Below are 20,378 nucleotides of genomic sequence, written 5' to 3'. Positions count from 1 at the left end.
CTTGCTACGATAAAATTTCCAGATGTACAGTTAAACGAAATCTCCAAAATATGGCGTTTTTTCAAGAAATGCTGCAAAAAAGTCAGTTTGAAGAAACAAGCAAGTGTTTTTGTTCAAAACGCTGCATCAATATGCTAAAAGAAGCCCTTGTCTTTCTGGCAAAATATTGTTTGTGCTGATGAAACAAGGGTGCGCATCTCCAGCGACGGGATTGTTAGAGTTTTTCGAAGAAATGGAACGAAATTTCTTGAACTAAAAAAAAAATTTAGTTCGGACAAACGATCACTTATGTTTTTGGGGTGCAATACAATCAGATGGACAGAAATTACTTGTTAAGTGTCCAAACAAGCTAAACGCTGTCGGCTATTTGGAAATTTTGGAAATTTACGAGGAAAAAATGCATTTCCTGGACACTATTTTTCAACAAGACAATGCTCTTGTTCATAAATCGAAGATTATCGGCAATTTTTTCCAAAAAACTACTAGTAAGTACTCAAATGTTCAGCATACAGTCCAGATCTGAATCCAATTGAAAATTTATGGGCAATTTTGGAGCAACAACTACGAAAACAGACAGTTTTTTTGGGAAAATTTAGAAGAAAAAGTGTATGAAATTTGTAATGAAATTATCCCAGACGTCGTGAGAAAACTGTATGAAAACAATATCAGACATCTGCTAGACGTCGAAAAAGCTAAAGGTTTAAGGACGCGTTATTAGAGAATAAAAATTGAAGTGAAAATGTTATATTATTTAATGTTTGCATTGCTTTTTAAAAAATCTTTAGGTGTACGTAGTTTTTGGTGCCATAGTGCATGCCTGTTATTCCCTAGAAATATAGTCAAAAGAATTAACGCCAGCTGGTTTTGTCAAAATATCTTTTGATTAGCTAACGGTTTTTTTATGTGGTAAATGCTGTACAAAAACTGATCGCCAAAAGAGATTGTATGAAATAGTTTCCATTTCATTATTTTTAGAAGTTACTGCTATCTATATACTTGCATTCGATGTCCGCCTGCATTCAACATGATACAAATTAAATTAATTTAGTTTTCAGAAGCTAAGGACATGTTATGCACTCAGCACAAACACATCACTCAGTTGTCATCAATAGGCTTCAAAGAAGCCCAGTTTTATGATGCCTTGGAGCAGTTTGAAGGTAATTGGCCAAAAACCAACAAAAACTTAAAATAATGAAGATCAGTAAATTTTTGAATGTATTTCAGCATTGCGTGGGATGTAACATTGGACAAAAATAGAGATAAAATTTTCCAGTCTGTTTCTGTTCATTGCTTTTGTACATTTTGCAAAGTTGGGATCGTACTTAAGCATGATGTTGACAGGTTTTCTTATACTTAAACGTATAGACTGAGAACTACAGCCATTTGCGTTATCAGATGGTTTGATGGATCAACATGTACTTCTCGATTTTGATACCTTTTTAAATTCAACACAAGTTTTTATTGATTTAATCTCCTCAAATGGGCTCTCATTTCTCAAAATAATGACTAATAGTTTTAAATTTTCTTTCAATTGGAATTTTTTTTACAGTTGGAAAGTGATTGCGTTCTCTCACTCCGCATATAATTCTAACCAAGTGATTGAGTTTGGATTCCAGAGCTCTAGGGCTGTTATGCATGCCGTGCCATATAAAAGCACAGCATATTGAACAATCGTTTGTAGGTTGTACATTGACCCTATAGTAAAACAATAACTGTGAAATAGGCTGCAATTTTTTCAAGAGATAAACGAATTTATAATTTGTTCAACTTTTCAAATAAGTATTGAACATGCTCGGTAAATTTCAAATGGTTGTCAATAAAAGCTCCAAAGTACTTTACATAATGTTTTCGTTGAATAGTTTGATCAAATTTTTTGTTAGGTGGAACTGTAGCTTGATAATTGCTGTTACTTCTACTGAAAATACCTTCAACCGTTCTTTTACAATTTATTGTCATGAATTTATTATTGAACCACCCGAAAACGTTGTTTACGCGTTTCTTCCTGATAACGTATACTTTTGTTTATTTCGTTCTGCAGAAGAATGGTGTCGTTCTCGAATAGTATGATGTCAAAACCTTTTGAAAATTGAGTGATCTCATTCACATATAAAGTGTGAAATTAGAGGCCCCAGAATTGCCCCCTGTGGCCCCAAACTTCAATAGTTTTCCATGATGATAGTTGATTACCTATGCTAACTTTTTAACTTCTGTTTGATAGATAGGAAGACATCGGCTTTTGTGCCGGCCCTCTGAAGTCCAGATCAAGATGTACATTAAGCAGGTGTTCATGGTTCACATTATCAAAAGCTTTTTGTAAATTTAAAAATTTTTCTCTTTTTGCCCGATTCTTCTTTTCTTATGACTTTTGTATTTCAGACGTTAGCATGACTGGAGCGTTGATCGGGGAAATTTTTTTTCTGAAGCCGTGTTAATTTTGAGAAAAAACATTATTCTTCTCGAGAAAGATGCTTAGTTGAGCAAATAAAATTTTTTTCAATTAATTTGTTGAATCTAGGGATGATAGAAAAAGGCCTAAAATTGTTTGAATCAGCAAAATTTCCCGATATATGGAGGAGAATATTTTTAGCCCTTTTCAACATTCTGGGAACACGTGCTTCCTGATACAGTCATTAAATAGTACTGTGAGTACAGGAACCAACGAAAATTCTAAATTTTTGAGAAAAAAAATATTAATACACTAATGATCTTGTGAAAACTTGTTCGGCAATTTCTGAAATAATTTTGAGAAAAATGTTTCAAATACAAAGTTTAATACCAATGAGTGTTTTGTTCTATCTGATCTCATTATTTGGTTAGGATTTGTGAAAGTAGGTGATAACTTGTATCGAACTCCAGAAAAAAACTATTGAACAACTCGACAGAGCTCTTGTCGATGCTTAAGGTGGATTTCGAGTTTCCTTCGACTTCACGAATTGCCTTAAAGAAACTTTTAGTATTTTTTTGCGTTGGAATTGCCAAAATTTAGTCATATTGTTAGGCAATATTATACACATTTGTTTGAACATTTGTTAGAAATATTTTCCGTAATCAATAAAATTTCTTTAAAAAAACTCCATTCACGCACCACCAATTTGACGTGCTGTACGTGGACTGAAATTCCATTAAAGGCATTGCTGTGCTAAATGTTTTCCAATCAAGATCATGGCTTTAGATGTTCTGACTAAATTTTGGCCATTCATTTCATTTTTATTCCTGTCAAATTCTGTTAATTCGAGCTATTATATCAGAAGCCACATGTCCGCAGATCGGGCATACTAGATCAGAAAAGATTCTGAGTTTAATTTCAGGTTACTGGTTGAGAATAGAATTCAATGGATGTCTGATCAGAGGTCACAATTATGAAGACCCATCTGAGTGGTGGGGAGACACTTCAGCTGCAGTAGGATCGGGTGCCAACTTCGGTTTGTACTTTTTTAAAGCTATAGCCAGATTTGGGGAGTACCACAGTTGGTCTTTTCGTTTATAATCTAGAAGTTCCAGGCAATAATTAGCCATGATCAGACAAGTGAGGCATTAATTAGCCATGATCATACAATCGAGAGAAAAATCAGAAATGACCAAACTATCCAGACTATATTTGGCAAAGATCAGCCGATCCAAACTATAAAAAACATGGTCAGACGATCCAGACAATAAGAAATCCTGATCAGACTTTCCAGGCATCAATCAACCATGATCGGTCGATCCAGACATTAAACAGCCGATAACGCGTAATGAGCTATGATCAGCCGTAATGAGAAGATGCACCCTCAATGATTAGCCGATAAGTAGACGTCCACTAAGACCTTTAACCAGTGATAACAGCGCATCAACTCCATCCGTTTGCGCTGACAATTGTCTGTTCATGAAAAGGGGCGTCAACCTTCTCAGGCCCAATTCTAGATTCTGTCAGTTATGCACTTCACAGAAAATATTTGTTCAAATCCGTACTGATTGAAAAACCTCAGTTCATTTATGGATGAAGAGCAAATCACTGATTACAATTTAGACAAACTTCTCGCTCATCTATTGAAATTACCTTATTTCAGTTCTTGTTTTCATTTTTTGTTTTCATGTTTTGTGCTTTTTCATTTTTACAACTTTAAAACAAAATTCACAAACTAAAAAAAAGTAAAAAAAATCTTTTTAATAAGTGTGATGGTGGTCATTGTGTAACCGTGCTTCATCTCACCGTGTTCATATGATCGCCAAGATGTAAAAAAACACTTTCATTGGCTTTACCTCGCCAATTTTTTTTATAGATGTGACATTCAAAAGTATCTTTTTTTGAATTTTTTAAAATACAGATATTGGTTCATGCATTTGAGACAAAATTTGTTTGCTGAAGAAACAAATGTCCCCCCTTATTGGGTGACAAAATTCAATAAGATAACTTTTTTCTGATGGATATTTTGAATATCTCTTCTGATTCAGCTCCTGTTTGGGTACTCAGTTTTTTTAGGTAATAGTCTCATTGACGTATCTATCTATGTCTCCAGAGTTTGTTGAGAATTGTTACGTAGTAAATGGACGAATTTTAGCCAATCAGAATTGAGTATTTCTAAACTTTAAAATAAGATTTAAATACGTTCTAATATACGTAGAAAGTTCCGAAAAAGTTCATTTAACATAATTTTAAGTGAATATAACCACTATATGTATCGATTAAGCTGGTTTTTGGCTTAATATTTTTAGGTTTTCTCGACAATTGCCGATTGAAACCGAACTGATTTTGACGTCAATGACATCAGATGAAAAAACCTGTTAAATGAACAACAAGATCTTGCTGTCTAAGTTCGACTTGTTGCTATGTACGTATTAAAGCTTCTACGTTGAATTGTTAACATTTGCTTAGCAGAACAAGTTGCTTTGTACACCGATAATGCTGACACGTTGTTGCTATCTTCGATGAGTTAATACGTTGTTCTAAGCCTAACACGCTACTTTATGATGAAAGTTGCTATGTACTTACGATAACTTATACGCTGCTTTATATCGATTTGGATGAAGAATTCAGCTTACCAAAGAGTGTTTTCACCTTTAATATGGTGCCGCTAGGGTTTTGAACACCTTTCAGCCTAATTGTTGGAATTGTGACAAACTTATTCAAATCTGACATTCCGTGTCTACTGTTAAGTTGTAATTTCAGGAGTAGATTCCATAATTATAATATGTTGAATATGTGTTGAATTTATACGTGCTTTGTGTTGAAGTTATCAGCCAATTTACCCCTATCTTTCGATCGTATCACCTTTAATGCTAATTACTGAGCTGGTAAATGGTGTGAGTTTATTGAACTATCTTATTGACAAGAGGGATGCAGCAACACTGCAGCAGATGGTAGCATGGTATGCCCAGATTACAAGACCCATGGAACACTTGGAGTCACGAAAACCAATACACAAGAATTGGAAGCCGGCAACATACTATTGAAATCATTAAAATTGTGCAAGATCTGAGTCACAGCGGGGAAGGATACTATAACGTTGAGAGTGGAGGAGTACTATGTGGCCACCAATGGGCCTCTGAGGTGTTATGCACCCGCGAGTGTGAACAGACGGCATTTCTCTTCAGCCCCAGATGTGTGAGCCAAAGAGCAACGATGAGTGACACCTGCTCAATCAACAAAAAGTTTTAATTGCTGTTAGGACGCGCCGGAAAAAAATGTAAGACAGAAACATATGCTACATTATTTTTGCAGTAAAGTAATTAGATAGTTTAGACGGCAAGTTCGGCCCCAAACACTGGTATTTATAAAAATGGATAATTGACTGTAATCTTTTTTGTAACCGGTCGCCAATAAACCCCACAGATGCACCCTCAATGATTAGCCGATAAGTAGACGTCCACTAAGACCTTTAACCAGTGATAACAGCGCATCAACTCCATCCGTTTGCGCTGACAATTGTCTGTTCATGAAAAGGGGCGTCAACCTTCTCAGGCCCAATTCTAGATTCTGTCAGTTATGCACTTCACAGAAAATATTTGTTCAAATCCGTACTGATTGAAAAACCTCAGTTCATTTATGGATGAAGAGCAAATCACTGATTACAATTTAGACAAACTTCTCGCTCATCTATTGAAATTACCTTATTTCAGTTCTTGTTTTCATTTTTTGTTTTCATGTTTTGTGCTTTTTCATTTTTACAACTTTAAAACAAAATTCACAAACTAAAAAAAAGTAAAAAAAATCTTTTTAATAAGTGTGATGGTGGTCATTGTGTAACCGTGCTTCATCTCACCGTGTTCATATGATCGCCAAGATGTAAAAAAACACTTTCATTGGCTTTACCTCGCCAATTTTTTTTATAGATGTGACATTCAAAAGTATCTTTTTTTGAATTTTTTAAAATACAGATATTGGTTCATGCATTTGAGACAAAATTTGTTTGCTGAAGAAACAAATGTCCCCCCTTATTGGGTGACAAAATTCAATAAGATAACTTTTTTCTGATGGATATTTTGAATATCTCTTCTGATTCAGCTCCTGTTTGGGTACTCAGTTTTTTTAGGTAATAGTCTCATTGACGTATCTATCTATGTCTCCAGAGTTTGTTGAGAATTGTTACGTAGTAAATGGACGAATTTTAGCCAATCAGAATTGAGTATTTCTAAACTTTAAAATAAGATTTAAATACGTTCTAATATAGGTAGAAAGTTCCGAAAAAGTTCATTTAACATAATTTTAAGTGAATATAACCACTATATGTATCGATTAAGCTGGTTTTTGGCTTAATATTTTTAGGTTTTCTCGACAATTGCCGAATGAATACGAACTGATTTTGACGTCAATGACATCAGATGAAAAAACCTGTTAAATGAACAACAAAATCTTGCTGTCTAAGTTCGACTTGTTGCTATGTACGTATTAAAGCTTCTACGTTGAATTGTTAACATTTGCTTAGCAGAACAAGTTGCTTTGTACACCGATAATGCTGACACGTTGTTGCTATCTTCGATGAGTTAATACGTTGTTCTAAGCCTAACACGCTACTTTATGATGAAAGTTGCTATGTACTTACGATAACTTATACGCTGCTTTATATCAATTTGGATGAAGAATTCAGCTTACCAAAGAGTGTTTTCACCTTTAATATGGTGCCGCTAGGGTTTTGAACACCTTTCAGCCTAATTGTTGGAATTGTGACAAACTTATTCAAATCTGACATTCCGTGTCTACTGTTAAGTTGTAATTTCAGGAGTAGATTCCATAATTATAATATGTTGAATATGTGTTGAATTTATACGTGCTTTGTGTTGAAGTTATCAGCCAATTTACCCCTATCTTTCGATCGTATCACCTTTAATGCTAATTACTGAGCTGGTAAATGGTGTGAGTTTATTGAACTATCTTATTGACAAGAGGGATGCAGCAACACTGCAGCAGATGGTAGCATGGTATGCCCAGATTACAAGACCCATGGAACACTTGGAGTCACGAAAACCAATACACAAGAATTGGAAGCCGGCAACATACTATTGAAATCATTAAAATTGTGCAAGATCTGAGTCACAGCGGGGAAGGATACTATAACGTTGAGAGTGGAGGAGTACTATGTGGCCACCAATGGGCCTCTGAGGTGTTATGCACCCGCGAGTGTGAACAGACGGCATTTCTCTTCAGCCCCAGATGTGTGAGCCAAAGAGCAACGATGAGTGACACCTGCTCAATCAACAAAAAGTTTTAATTGCTGTTAGGACGCGCCGGAAAAAAATGTAAGACAGAAACATATGCTACATTATTTTTGCAGTAAAGTAATTAGATAGTTTAGACGGCAAGTTCGGCCCCAAACACTGGTATTTATAAAAATGGATAATTGACTGTAATCTTTTTTGTAACCGGTCGCCAATAAACCCCACAGTTGAATTTTTTTAGTTTAAAAACCATCAAGGTTCGGAGTTTGAGCAAAGCTTCCGATATTCACAAATCCCTTTCGGCCAGATTGTAAAGAAAAGCAAGTAGTACTATCTTGGCAAATCTCAGCGAAATAGAATATTTTTTGGAGAAGGGAGCTGAAAAACTTTTTTTAGAGAAAAAAAACATCGATTTTGAAAATTTTGGGTCGAAAGTTGGGATATTCAGACAAATTGGTCCATTATGGCTACATAGCAAAAAATTGACCTCAGATATGAGAAAAAATGTGAGAACATAATGCTAAATTGTTCAATTTTGAAAATCTTTGGTCAATTTCGAGGCAAATCAAAAAAATTAGAAAATCAATACCGATTATTGACAAACCGTACTTTCAAGACTAAAAACCGTCCAGTTTACAGGATTACCATTCCGTAATCAACGATTTGCAAAAAATTGACCAAAATTTGAAAAAATTGGACAGAGAAATTGGACCTTTCTATGGCCACCATGGTGTGAGATATAAACTCACAACTTCTGGCTCAAAAAAATTGTCTTCATATTATTTTCGTATCTCGTTTTCGTACCGTACCGTCCGTTTCTTTTTCGTTCCTTCTTTTTCTCCGCCATTCACAATTTCGGTTCATTTTTCATCAACGTCGCTCTCCCAAAAATTTTGTTTTTCGTTTTCGTTTCCGATCATTCCGTTTTTCTTGCATTCAGAGTTGTTTTTCTCCGCCTAATTTTTTCCTTCGATGTAGCATGTTGTCATATATGATGAAGTATGTTGTGTTTTTGTTGCAGTATGCTGATTAAGCTGGTATGCTGGTTAGTTGCTTTGGTCTTGTTGCTTTCTAGGTTGTGACTTAAATTTGTTCTAGAGTTACGGCTAGTTGGTTCCTGGACATTTCCAACTCACAAATTCACTAGCAGCCCTGTTGTAATATATTGATTTTTGCTGCCGTTTGTTTGCGTGTAACTGTATGATTGTTAGTTGGTTTAGGTTTTTGCCTTCTAGGGTGTGACCTAAGTTTATTCTGGAGTTACGGCTAGATTATTTCTTATTTTTTTTCAGCTTTCATAGACTACATACAAAATCTCTGCATATTACTTAACTTTTGCTGTAGTTTGTTTATTAATTTTGGTATGCTGATCGGTTGTTTAGGTTTGAATATTGCTAGGGTGTGACTTAAGTTTATTCTGGAGTTACGGCTAGTTTGTTTGGGAGAGTTTGTTGCTGTAGTCTGCTAGCGTTTGAACTTCCCGCCTCCTCGCTTGTGGCCTACCTCCCTCTCGTGATATTCCGTATTCCCGTTTCGTCGGGCGCCGTCCGCCTGACGTTTCCGCCTTGTCCGTACCGTTTTCCCGTTTCGTCGCGCGCCGTCAGCCCGACGTCTTCGTCTCGTCCGTACCGTTTTCCCGTTTCGTCGCGCGCCGTCCGCCCGACGTTTCCGCCTCGTCCGTACCATTTTCCCGTTTCTCGTTTTTCCGTTCCGACCGTCTCGTTACCGGTTTCCTCGTGCGCCGCTTGTTCCGCGTTTCCGTCCCGTCTGTTGCGTTGCGTGTTGCTCGCTCAACTTCCCGTCCGTAACGTCTCCGTTTTCTCGCGCGTGGCTCGCTCGACTTCCCTCGTGTCTTTTGTCTTCCCTCCGGGCTGAGTGCATAGCGTTAAGCGCTCCACTTCTGTTTTTGTCGGGCACTGTGGGCTCAACGACCTTTTCTGTTGGGCGGTTTGTTTTTCAGACTGTCTACAGTGTGCTGTGTTTGGTGCATTTTGCGTTGAGTTTGTTTTGCGTGGATTTGGTTTGTTTGGAGTGTGCTTATAATAGATAAACGTTTGCAGTGGTAGTTTTGCTGGTCATTGGAAATAATAACACCGTGAAGTCTAATAGTCTTGGTCGAAAAGTCAAAAAATATTACGCGGCCAGGTCGAAGCGTGAAGCTGAATTGCATGCTATACATGAAGACATCGTCCATAGTATAAATAGTCAAAGTAGGCGAGTGAAAGTTGAACGCCTAGTAACAAAGTGCAACGAAGCATTTATGACTGTTGTAGACAAAAATGAGGACCTGATTTCATTTGCTGGAAAAACAGAGGATCCAAGTGCTCTTGTTCTTTCATTAGAGTCTTACTTGGAGGTAATGACAACTAAGAACGACAACATACTCACTTCAGCACGAAACTACATCAACTCTGCTGACGATAAAGTGAGTGAGTTCCAGGAACCAAGGGCTTCCATTCGTTCTAGACTTTCCTCAATTATGACATCGCCAAAAACATCCAGTCAGCGTAACAATGATTATGTAATTGCTAAGATGAAGCGTGAAGAAATTGAAAAACAGAATGAGGCAGCCATTCGCCTTGCTAAACAGAAAAAGCAAATGGAAATAGATGAATTGGAGAAAAACAACAGGAAACGGTTGGCAGAGGCAACTCTGCAAGAATTTGAATTGCTGGACGCCGTTTCTAAAGGTAGCCAATCTGAAACAACTGCAAGTGCTAGGAGCTCGATGGGAAGTGAAAAGGCTGTTCAGGATAGAACCAACACCTCACTTGCTTTAAGTTTTAATAACAACGAAAAAACTGGTGAAGCAGAGGTTACGAAAGACCCTCGAGAATGCCCTAGCCACAATAACGCCGAAGCAATGGAAGATCACAACACTGACATTTCAAGGTATTCGATTCCAAAAAATTGTCGAGGCAATTATTTTTTAAGCATTTTGACCTTGCAGCAACTCGACCCTTATTATACTCCACCTGAAAATTTTTTGGCTGCTGCTAGCACACAGGTGTTGTACCAGGCGCACCTAAGGGCGCAAATGGATCGAACAGGCCAACAAGGCATGGCGCTTCCGAGCGTAACCAACCAAGTAACCGCGGATAGTCACCCGCCTTTTGTACACGCCCCAGGGGCTTCTTCACCACCCATTCAACAGCCCATTCCACCACAGCCGTTCGCACCGCAAGTAAATCAAAATAATGCCTCCGAGTTAATTCCCAACGCACAACTTCAATTCTCAAGGGGACCTGAAACATCAAGTCTGCCTAAGAATGATTCGGCCTCGCGTATCTTCTCCCGACAACAAATTAATTTTTCCCCCGAGCACCAAACGCCACTCTTCCTCCTTTTCCGTCAACAAATCATCCAGCCCCCGCAATAAATGTTCCCTCGCACCCAGGCGCCCCACCAAGTCCAAACACTCAACAGCACAACTCCGAACCCGCTCATCCTAACGACCTTCCCATTCCGAACCCAGTCTTCGGACCTAACATCACTGCTCCCATCCTACACGACCCTTTGATTAATTAGCCTCTCGTCAACGAAACTTTTCAAAATAATAATAACCGAGTACACAAAGTTGTACGTTCTGTTGTTCCGCCTGTCCCAAATATGCCCACTATCCCTCTTGGCCAAAGATTTGTGCCAAATATGAGTCATTGGTGGTTTCCACAGCACAGACCGTCAATAGTCAACCAAGACACAACCACCGTGAATAATCTGCCTCCAAATATACACAACCATATTGCGCCCTCAAGCACTAATGTTCCACAACGAATATATTCGAATTCACCCCTTTTGATTGATATGCAACCACCATCAGGTGCACAGCAGGAAAACCCAATCGCGACTACTAGTAAGGTTGTACCTGGTCTAGCCACTCTTGTTTTTCAGCCAGCATACCCTTATGTTGGGCCAACACCGTTGAAAAGGAGTGGTCCGCAGGTGTCTGCACCTGCCCCTCCGATATCGGACAATGCGTCATTGATTAGGGAGTTGGCTGACGCAATAAACACCAAGAAAAATGACCCCTTGCCAGAATGGAAACCTGCTCAGTATAATGGCGATCCATTACAATGGCACGAGTGAAATGGTCAATTCAAAAGCGCGATTGACTCGCAAACGCTCACTGATGACGTTAAATTGACATATCTTAAGACACTCGTCACTGGTAAAGCAAAGATTGCAATCGCCGAGTTTGCTTACTGTGGTTTATTGTACAAGGATGCACTAAGGACTTTGGAACGTAAATTTGGCCAGCCACAGGCAGTCGTAAGTGCACACTTGGATAAACTAAGCAACTTTCCGCCTCTTAAAATGCACAATAGCGATAACATCATTAACTATTCTGCAGCCATATCCAGCCTCGTTGGTGTTTTCAAGTCACTATCATACGATGCTGACTTGAAGAGCGCTTCCCTACTCAACCAACCGGTACAGAAGTTACCACCAAACATGAAAGAGTCATGGTCACTCCTTACGGTTAAGAAGCACTGGGTCAAGCCTACCCTCCTTGACTTTAACGATTGGCTAAAAGAAAAGGCTGAGGCCCATGATCTTATGAAACAAAGCGCAACCAAGGCAAGGCCCGAAGATAACAGCACTTCAGTAACCAAGACCAAAACAGCCTCAACATTGTTTGCATCAAATTTACAACAAAGGGAAACAAAGAAGCAAATGCCACCTTCTTCCACAAACACTTACTCTCGCTGTATTGTATGCAAAGGTAACCACCGGCTATGGGAATGTCGAATTTTCAAGGAAAAGACTCCAACCCAGAGAGCTAAAATGGTGCCGGACAATAAACTTTCCTTTTCGTGCTTACGCGATAAGCACACATTCCGCCAGTGCCCTCAACCGAGAAAGTGCCGAGCAGAGGGGTGCAATAGTTCGCATAACACACTATTGCATGGACCAGATAGGGTTTTCCCAGCAAAACAGTCAACAAATTCCAATACTATCCAGTCTTCTGGCAACACAGGTCAAAGTAAAGCAACTACTAGTCAACAGCCGTCCAATAAGACCACAACGATGTCATCAGTTACTGACGTTAAGGGGCTTCCCCAGGTGACTGAATTGCAGTTGTTCAATTCGTCAGGTTTAGATACCAAGGCTATAGTTTTGTGTGATACCGCCTGCAGTACCTCTTGGGTGGCCAGTAGTCTCGCAGATAGGCTCGGTTTGCACGATAAAGCACTAAAACTAACTGTCAAGGGTATCAATACCGAAGAAGTAGTTGATACTAGAGTTGTTGAAGTCCCTGTGAAACCAAGAGAACATCAGGATTTCGAACCATTTACCATCAACCCTTTCGTTAAGGAGAGTCTGAACGTCGGCTCAGATATAATTAATGTACAGGCTCTGAAAGAGTGGTACCCACACTTAGCAGTCCTTGATCCCGTGACATATTCCTATAAAGACATTGAGATGATACTCAGACAAGATGTCTATCATGCCATCCGCCCGTTGGAATACTTCTCTGCCGATGAGAAGCGTTCACCCGTTGCCGTACGCTTACCCTTAGGTTGGGTCTTAAGCGGTCCGTTACCATCAAGTTCGTGTTTAACCTCAACGTGCTTTAAAGTGAATATCGAACAGGACAATGAGTTAGCAAGTCAAGTAAAGTCATGGTACGACATTGAATCATTCGGAGCAAACAAGCAGGTCGACTCAAGATCTGCAGCAGACGCAAGGGCTTACGAAATCCTTGAGAGTACCACCTTACACAATGGCCTGAGATACAATGTCGGAATGCTGTGGGCAGCAGACAACATCAAGCTCACAAATAATTACTTCTCCTCCCTTGTGCAACTAAAATCTCTCCAAAAACGATCGGCAGAGGATGAAGACCTCAGAGAAAAGTATACTAGTACCATCAAGGAATACCTAAATAATGGGTATGTAATTGAGGTTCTGGACGCTCACAAGGTTGAGAGCCGGTCCGATAAAGAATGGTACCTACCCCAACATCCGGTTTTAAACCCGAACAAACCGGGTAAGGTGCGTAGGGTGCTCAATGGAGCAGCAAAATTTCATGGCGCCTCACTGGCCCTGATCTGCTCCAAAACCTTATTTACGTACTTCTTCGCTTCCGAAAACATCCATATTCCGTCTCCGCCGACATCGAGGGAATGTTTCTACAGGTTGGCGTGTTACCATCAGATCAACAATCAGTTCGCTTTCTGTGGCGGGAGGACTCCACAACTAACGTTGTAGTGTATCAATATACGCGCCATATATTCGGGGCTAAAGACTCGCCCACATGCGCCAACTATGCATTACAACGCACTGCGAGAGACAATGCCAAGTTTTACCCCGACGCTGCAAAAGCCGTCCTTGAAAACTTCTACATGGACGATTATCTTGACTCAGTGGAGTCTCCACAGAAAGCCATCAATAGATCGAAGGAATTGGTACATCTTCTCCATCTCGGCGGGTTCAGGCTTACAGAGTTCGTAAGCAATGTACCAAATCTGGCTGACCGAATTGATGGCTCCTTTCAGTCTACTGAGCCCAAGGTTATTGTTTCATGTCAGGAGGATTCATCGCATGTGCTAGGGTTAAAGTGGGATCACACTAATGACACTTTAGTTGTGAGTCGGGGTACAAGCTGCGCTATCACCAAGTCCCTCACGCAACGCTTGGTCCTAAGTCTTGTCTCGAAAGTCTTTGGCCCCATTGGCCTTGTCGCACCGTTTACCGTCGGTGCGCGACTGCTCTTAAAAGTTATCTGGCGTGTCACAGGACAACAATAGGATGACAAGCTCCCACAGGAGATCGTTCAAAGATTTTTGGTTTGGAGTGCGGACTTACCAAAGCTTGAAAACATTAAATTTCCCCGAAGTTACATTAGTGGACCCTTTCATAATATAGAGTTGCATATGTTCGGTGATAGTTCGCAGGATATTTTCAGTGCGGTCGCATTCTTGCGAGCCCGAGTAAAAACACCTACGGGCCAAGAAAGAACAGAGCTTGCGTTTGTTTCGGGGAAAGCGCGCGTGGCGCCAATGAAAGTATTGACTGTCCCAAAACTCGAATTACAACCACCTCTACTTGCCGCTCGACTTAAAAAAGAAATTACGCAAGCACTTACCGTAACTGTTAACCAAGTATTCATGTGGAGAGACAGCACAACCGTTCTCCAATGGATTAACTCAAATGAAAAGCAACCAATCTTTGTTGCAAACCGTGTTTGCGAAATTTTGGAGTATACCAGCGTTGACCAATGGAACCACGTCGCAACTAAGGATAATATAGCTGACGCTGGCACGCGAGGAATGTCCGCTGAGGTTTTGCAACTAAGCAGTTGGGTCAATGGTCCACATTTCGTAACTAACTCAAGTTTCCCTTTCGTGCCGAACAAAGACGTCATTGATAACATCAAACTTGGCGTCAACCAAGCAGTCATTACAGAAGACACTGTTTCTTTCGCTACATCTGTTAAAAAACAGACAACTCCCGTTCCGTCGTTATTCCCATTTGATAAGTTTAGTTCTTATCAAAAGCACTAGCGCATTGCCACATGCGTTCTCCGGCTTTTGCCGAAACATGCCGGCTACCGTAACCCCGATGGTAGCATTACCGACCCTACTGAGCTTGACGAAGCCGAGCGTCATCTACAGTATTTGGTGCAAGGAGAGTCTTTTGAAGCCGAAAAAAAAGATCTTCTTGACAATAAATTCGTTAAACGGAGTAGACGAATTGCTCCACATTCACCGTTTATTAGTCCAAATAGGCTAATCCGTTCCTCGGGCCGCATCAAGCGGTTAATTGAAATTGAGTTTAACGTAAAGTACCCAGTCATCTTAGATGCATCCGTTTGTAAAACTGTTCCTTGAACACATGCACGTAAAGCATTATCATCAGGGCGTTGAATACCTAAGATCAATTGTGCAGGAACACTACACAGTACTGAAACAGAGATCATCCTTGCGTTCCATCAAACCACACTGCCTGAGATGCCGAGAATTCCAAGCTGTAACTATGCAACCAATCATGTCTGACTTACCCAAGGAGAGACTTGCTTACCAGTCTCCTCCCTTCACGAACACTGGCATTGACTACTTTGGGCCATTCTATGTTACTGTCCGCCGTACTACTGAGAAAAGGTGGGGTTTCCTCTTCACCTGTCTCACTACTCGCGCTGTCCATGTCGAGATAGTTACATCCATGGACACCAGTTCTTGTGTTATGGGAGTTGGGCGGTTTGTGTCACGTAGGGGTACACCTGCCATGATTTGGTCGAACAATGGCACAATTTTTATTGGAGCGGAGAAAGAACTCCGAGAAAGTATTGAAAAGTGGAACGTTGTCAACATTGCAGCTGAGCTCGCTCACAAAGGTATAAAGTGGAGGTTCAATCCACCCAGCGCACCACATCAAGGTGGCATCTGGGAGAGGTTGGTACGCAGGTTCAAGCGCGTGTTGTATACTATTCTTGGCACGCGTCGCCTCACGGATGAGGTACTTCATACTACCTTTTGTCTCGTGGAGAAGGCCCTCAATTCGCGTCCTTTAACACCCGTAAGCTTGATCCGTGCGATTTGAACGCTTTAACGTCCAACCAATATCTTATAGAAGAACACTCTACCGGTATTCCGTCTGTTGTCGGCAATAATGAGTTTTACCATCGTAAACGTTACGCCCGTGCTCAGTCATACGCTAATGCGATCTGGTTCCGTTGGATCAAAGAGTACGTACCGACGCTGAACCGACGCTCTAAGTGGCAGATGCCTGCCGAGCAACAACTTAAGACCGGAGATTTGGTTTGGATAGTTGAGGAAACCAACCGTAGGGGTTACTAGCCAACCTCTAGGATTGTGGAACTCCGTTACGAATCCGATAGCGTCGCGCGCTCCGCCGTTTTACGTACGTCGACCGGTTCACTCGTCCGCCCGCTTGTAAAACTTGTACCAGTTTTCTCAACATCTTCTTCCGGGCCGGAGGATGTTACGTAGTAAATGGACGAATTTTAGCCAATCAGAATTGAGTATTTCTAAACTTTAAAATAAGATTTAAATACGTTCTAATATACGTAGAAAGTTCCGAAAAAGTTCATTTAACATAATTTTAAGTAAATATAACCACTATATGTATCGATTAAGCTGGTTTTCGGCTTAATATTTTTAGGTTTTCTAGACAATTGCCGATTAAATACGAACTGATTTTGACGTCAATGACATCAGACAAAAAAGCGGTTAAATGAACAACAAAATTTTGCCGTCTAAGTTCCACTTGTTGCTATGTACTTATTAAAATTCTTACGTTGAATTGTTGACCTTTGCTTAGCAGAACAAGTTGCTTTGTACACCGATAATGCTGACACGTTGTTGCTATCTTCGATGAGTTAATACGTTGTTCTAAGCCTAACACGCTACTTTATGATGAAAGTTGCTATGTACTTACGGTAACTTATACGCTGCTTTATATCGATTTGGATGAAGAATTCAGCTTACGAAAGAGTGTTTTCACCTTTAATAAGAATCCCGAACAGTCGTTTCGTTAATTCAACTTCAACTCCCTTGATTAAGGCAACTAATCTCAAGTGTTCTGTGATAGCGTAATTCTTCTGATAATGCGAGTAAACTGACTCCTCAAACGGTTTAATAAAAAAAGCTTGCATGCAGAGAACATTTCCTATTTAGTTCTAGTTTTTTCAGCTTTTCTCAGCGCCATTTTCTAATAGGTTTTTAATAGCTTATAGAGACAAAAAGACAGTGCAGACTAATTACCCTGCTTGTACTGTTGTCGTCTTTTGGTATCAATTGATATCAATTCTGGTATAACTGTTATCGTGAACTTTTCGTCCGAACCTTTTTCATTTTTACTGGTTTAGAGAAAATTTTAAAAAGCAATTTTTAAATAAAGTGGAGGTTCAATCCACCCAGCGCACCACATCAAGGTGGCATCTGGGAGAGGTTGGTACGCAGGTTCAAGCGCGTGTTGTATACTATTCTTGGCACGCGTCGCCTCACGGATGAGGTACTTCATACTACCTTTTGTCTCGTGGAGAAGGCCCTCAATTCGCGTCCTTTAACACCCGTAAGCTTGATCCGTGCGATTTGAACGCTTTAACGTCCAACCAATATCTTATAGAAGAACACTCTACCGGTATTCCGTCTGTTGTCGGCAATAATGAGTTCGACCATCGTAAACGTTACGCCCGTGCTCAGTCATACGCTAATGCGATCTGGTCCCGTTGGATCAAAGAGTACGTACCGACGCTGAACCGACGCTCTAAGTGGCAGATGCCTGCCGAGCAACAACTTAAGACCGGAGATTTGGTTTGGATAGTTGAGGAAACCAACCCTAGGGGTTACTAGCCAACCTCTAGGATTGTGGAACTCCGTTACGAATCCGATAGCGTCGCGCGCTCCGCCGTTTTACGTACGTCGACCGGTTCACTCGTCCGCCCGCTTGTAAAACTTGTACCAGTTTTCTCAACATCTTCTTCCGGGCCGGAGGATGTTACGTAGTAAATGGACGAATTTTAGCCAATCAGAATTGAGTATTTCTAAACTTTAAAATAAGATTTAAATACGTTCTAATATACGTAGAAAGTTCCGAAAAAGTTCATTTAACATAATTTTAAGTAAATATAACCACTATATGTATCGATTAAGCTGGTTTTCGGCTTAATATTTTTAGGTTTTCTAGACAATTGCCGATTAAATACGAACTGATTTTGACGTCAATGACATCAGACAAAAAAGCGGTTAAATGAACAACAAAATTTTGCCGTCTAAGTTCCACTTGTTGCTATGTACTTATTAAAATTCTTACGTTGAATTGTTGACCTTTGCTTAGCAGAACAAGTTGCTTTGTACACCGATAATGCTGACACGTTGTTGCTATCTTCGATGAGTTAATACGTTGTTCTAAGCCTAACACGCTACTTTATGATGAAAGTTGCTATGTACTTACGGTAACTTATACGCTGCTTTATATCGATTTGGATGAAGAATTCAGCTTACGAAAGAGTGTTTTCACGTTTAATAAGAATCCCGAACAGTCGTTTCGTTACTTCAACTTCAACTCCCTTGATTAAGGCAACTAATCTCAAGTGTTCTGTGATAGCGTAATTCTTCTGATAATGCGAGTAAACTGACTCCTCAAACGGTTTAATAAAAAAAGCTTGCATGCAGAGAACATTTCCTATTTAGTTCTAGTTTTTTCAGCTTTTCTCAGCGCCATTTTCTAATAGGTTTGTAATAGCTTATAGAGACAAAAAGACAGTGCAGACTAATTACCCTGCTTGTACTGTTGTCGTCTTTTGGTATCAATTGATATCAATTCTGGTATAACTGTTATCGTGAACTTTTCGTCCGAACCTTTTTCATTTTTACTGGTTTAGAGAAAATTTTAAAAAGCAATTTTTAAATAGAAAACCATTAATCATTATCCAATTAATTGAATGCGAATGCTCTGTGCCATATAATCCCTTCTTGTCTTTGTACCACATTTCCTCTCCTGTAAAATTGTTTCAGCTGCGTCAAAAAACAACAATTGTATTAAAAAAGATCGACGGAATGATCTGGATAGAAATACTTTTTTTAGATACACGCTTTTAGTTTGCAATTTTTTGAAAACAAGTTTGCCGCTAAGGTGATTTGAGTAAATCTGTCTGTAAAAATTAACTTTCCATGTTCAATTATCGCTCAAGGCTAAATTTGCGTTTTGATTAGTAGACCAAATCGAGTATGGCTCTTCTGTTTTCCAAAATTAGAATATTTCATCTGGTTTTTTTTATTGTTCGTGAACGTTCTTGATTTGGTCTACTTCATTCAGTTTAACGCACCACAATTTGTCTCAAAATTGAGGAAAACCTTTTTGTCAGCTTCTAAAAAAATGCATTGATTGAGTTTTTGGGCGATTATTTTCGATTTGTTTGGATCATTTTTTGGGATTATTATCAAAGATGAGTTGCATGAAAAAAAAAATACATAAATAATCATGTTACACTGAATATCATTTATTTTTGGTGATTTGGTTCGGAATCCTACATCCCCAAGAAAAGTACATGTGTTTGAAACATAGTCTGATTGGGACGCTTTTGATTTGATCATGAAATCGAACATACTGACAATTGTGTCCGTTTGAAACCGAACTTACCGAAGATACTGAGGAAAAAGTGTAAGCTCGTTCGGCCGTTCTTGACTAACTAAAAACAATCATATCGACGATTTTCCAGCGCGACAATTTCTGGTTTAGAGAAAAACTCTTGGCAGATAACAGTTAATCTTGTAATAGTCCTAGCACATAACGGCTGTAATCTTGCTTCTTAGAAAATAACAGTTGCCTTCAAGAATCTTGCAACATCTTATAGTATCTTGCAAGACAACCGTCCTCGTTCGGATAGGTAACTTTGCAATGATATCAGCACGATTGAATTTCAGACACGATTGGCGGTGGATCTTGTTCCACTACTTCAAGTGGAGGAGTCCACTTCAATGTGCAAAACATGGGATACCGTTTTGCAGGAGGTCTCCAGTTCAGGTGCAAAAATGGAAAGGCACAAACGGTTCGGTTGAAACAACTGGTCATATACTTTTGCGCATGTGTTAATGTGCATCTGGTCATTGAGTTTTTGGCAACTAATTTTGGTGATGTGCAAAAGTGGACAAATGCGCACTACATATTGACTACATATTTTTTCTAAGGTCCAAAAAGCTCAAATAAATTGCGAACCAAGAAAATCCTATCACTATTTGAGTCCGAACTGCAATTGAATTGGGTACACAATATTT

General features: G+C 39.6%; 3 protein-coding genes across 4 annotated transcripts in view; 1 reads left to right on the top strand and 2 right to left on the bottom strand.

Moving 5' to 3' along the window:
- Positions 1-20,378, bottom strand: part of LOC142339245 (T-complex protein 1 subunit theta-like) — a 300,794-nt gene that overhangs the window by 177,409 nt on the left and 103,007 nt on the right. The window lies entirely within an intron of this gene.
- Positions 1-20,378, bottom strand: part of LOC142339249 (transmembrane protein 203-like) — a 179,986-nt gene that overhangs the window by 56,601 nt on the left and 103,007 nt on the right. The window lies entirely within an intron of this gene.
- The window catches only part of LOC142339883 (uncharacterized), a 49,065-nt gene that overhangs the window by 28,134 nt on the left and 553 nt on the right, over positions 1-20,378 (top strand). Inside the window, exons 4-5 of one of the 2 annotated variants that reach the window (XM_075390203.1) lie at positions 3,309-3,422; positions 20,028-20,152. In XM_075390203.1, coding sequence (XP_075246318.1) covers positions 3,309-3,422; positions 20,028-20,152 — 239 coding nt within the window. The remainder of the gene's footprint in view (positions 1-3,308; positions 3,423-20,027; positions 20,153-20,378) is intronic. The other variant, XM_075390204.1, reaches the window with a different exon arrangement.

The sequence above is a fragment of the Convolutriloba macropyga genome, chromosome 5 (genome assembly GCF_964194025.1).
Source record: "Convolutriloba macropyga chromosome 5, txConMacr16.3, whole genome shotgun sequence".
Taxonomy (NCBI): domain Eukaryota; kingdom Metazoa; phylum Xenacoelomorpha; order Acoela; family Convolutidae; genus Convolutriloba; species Convolutriloba macropyga.
This window is presented reverse-complemented; position numbering and strand designations above follow the sequence as displayed.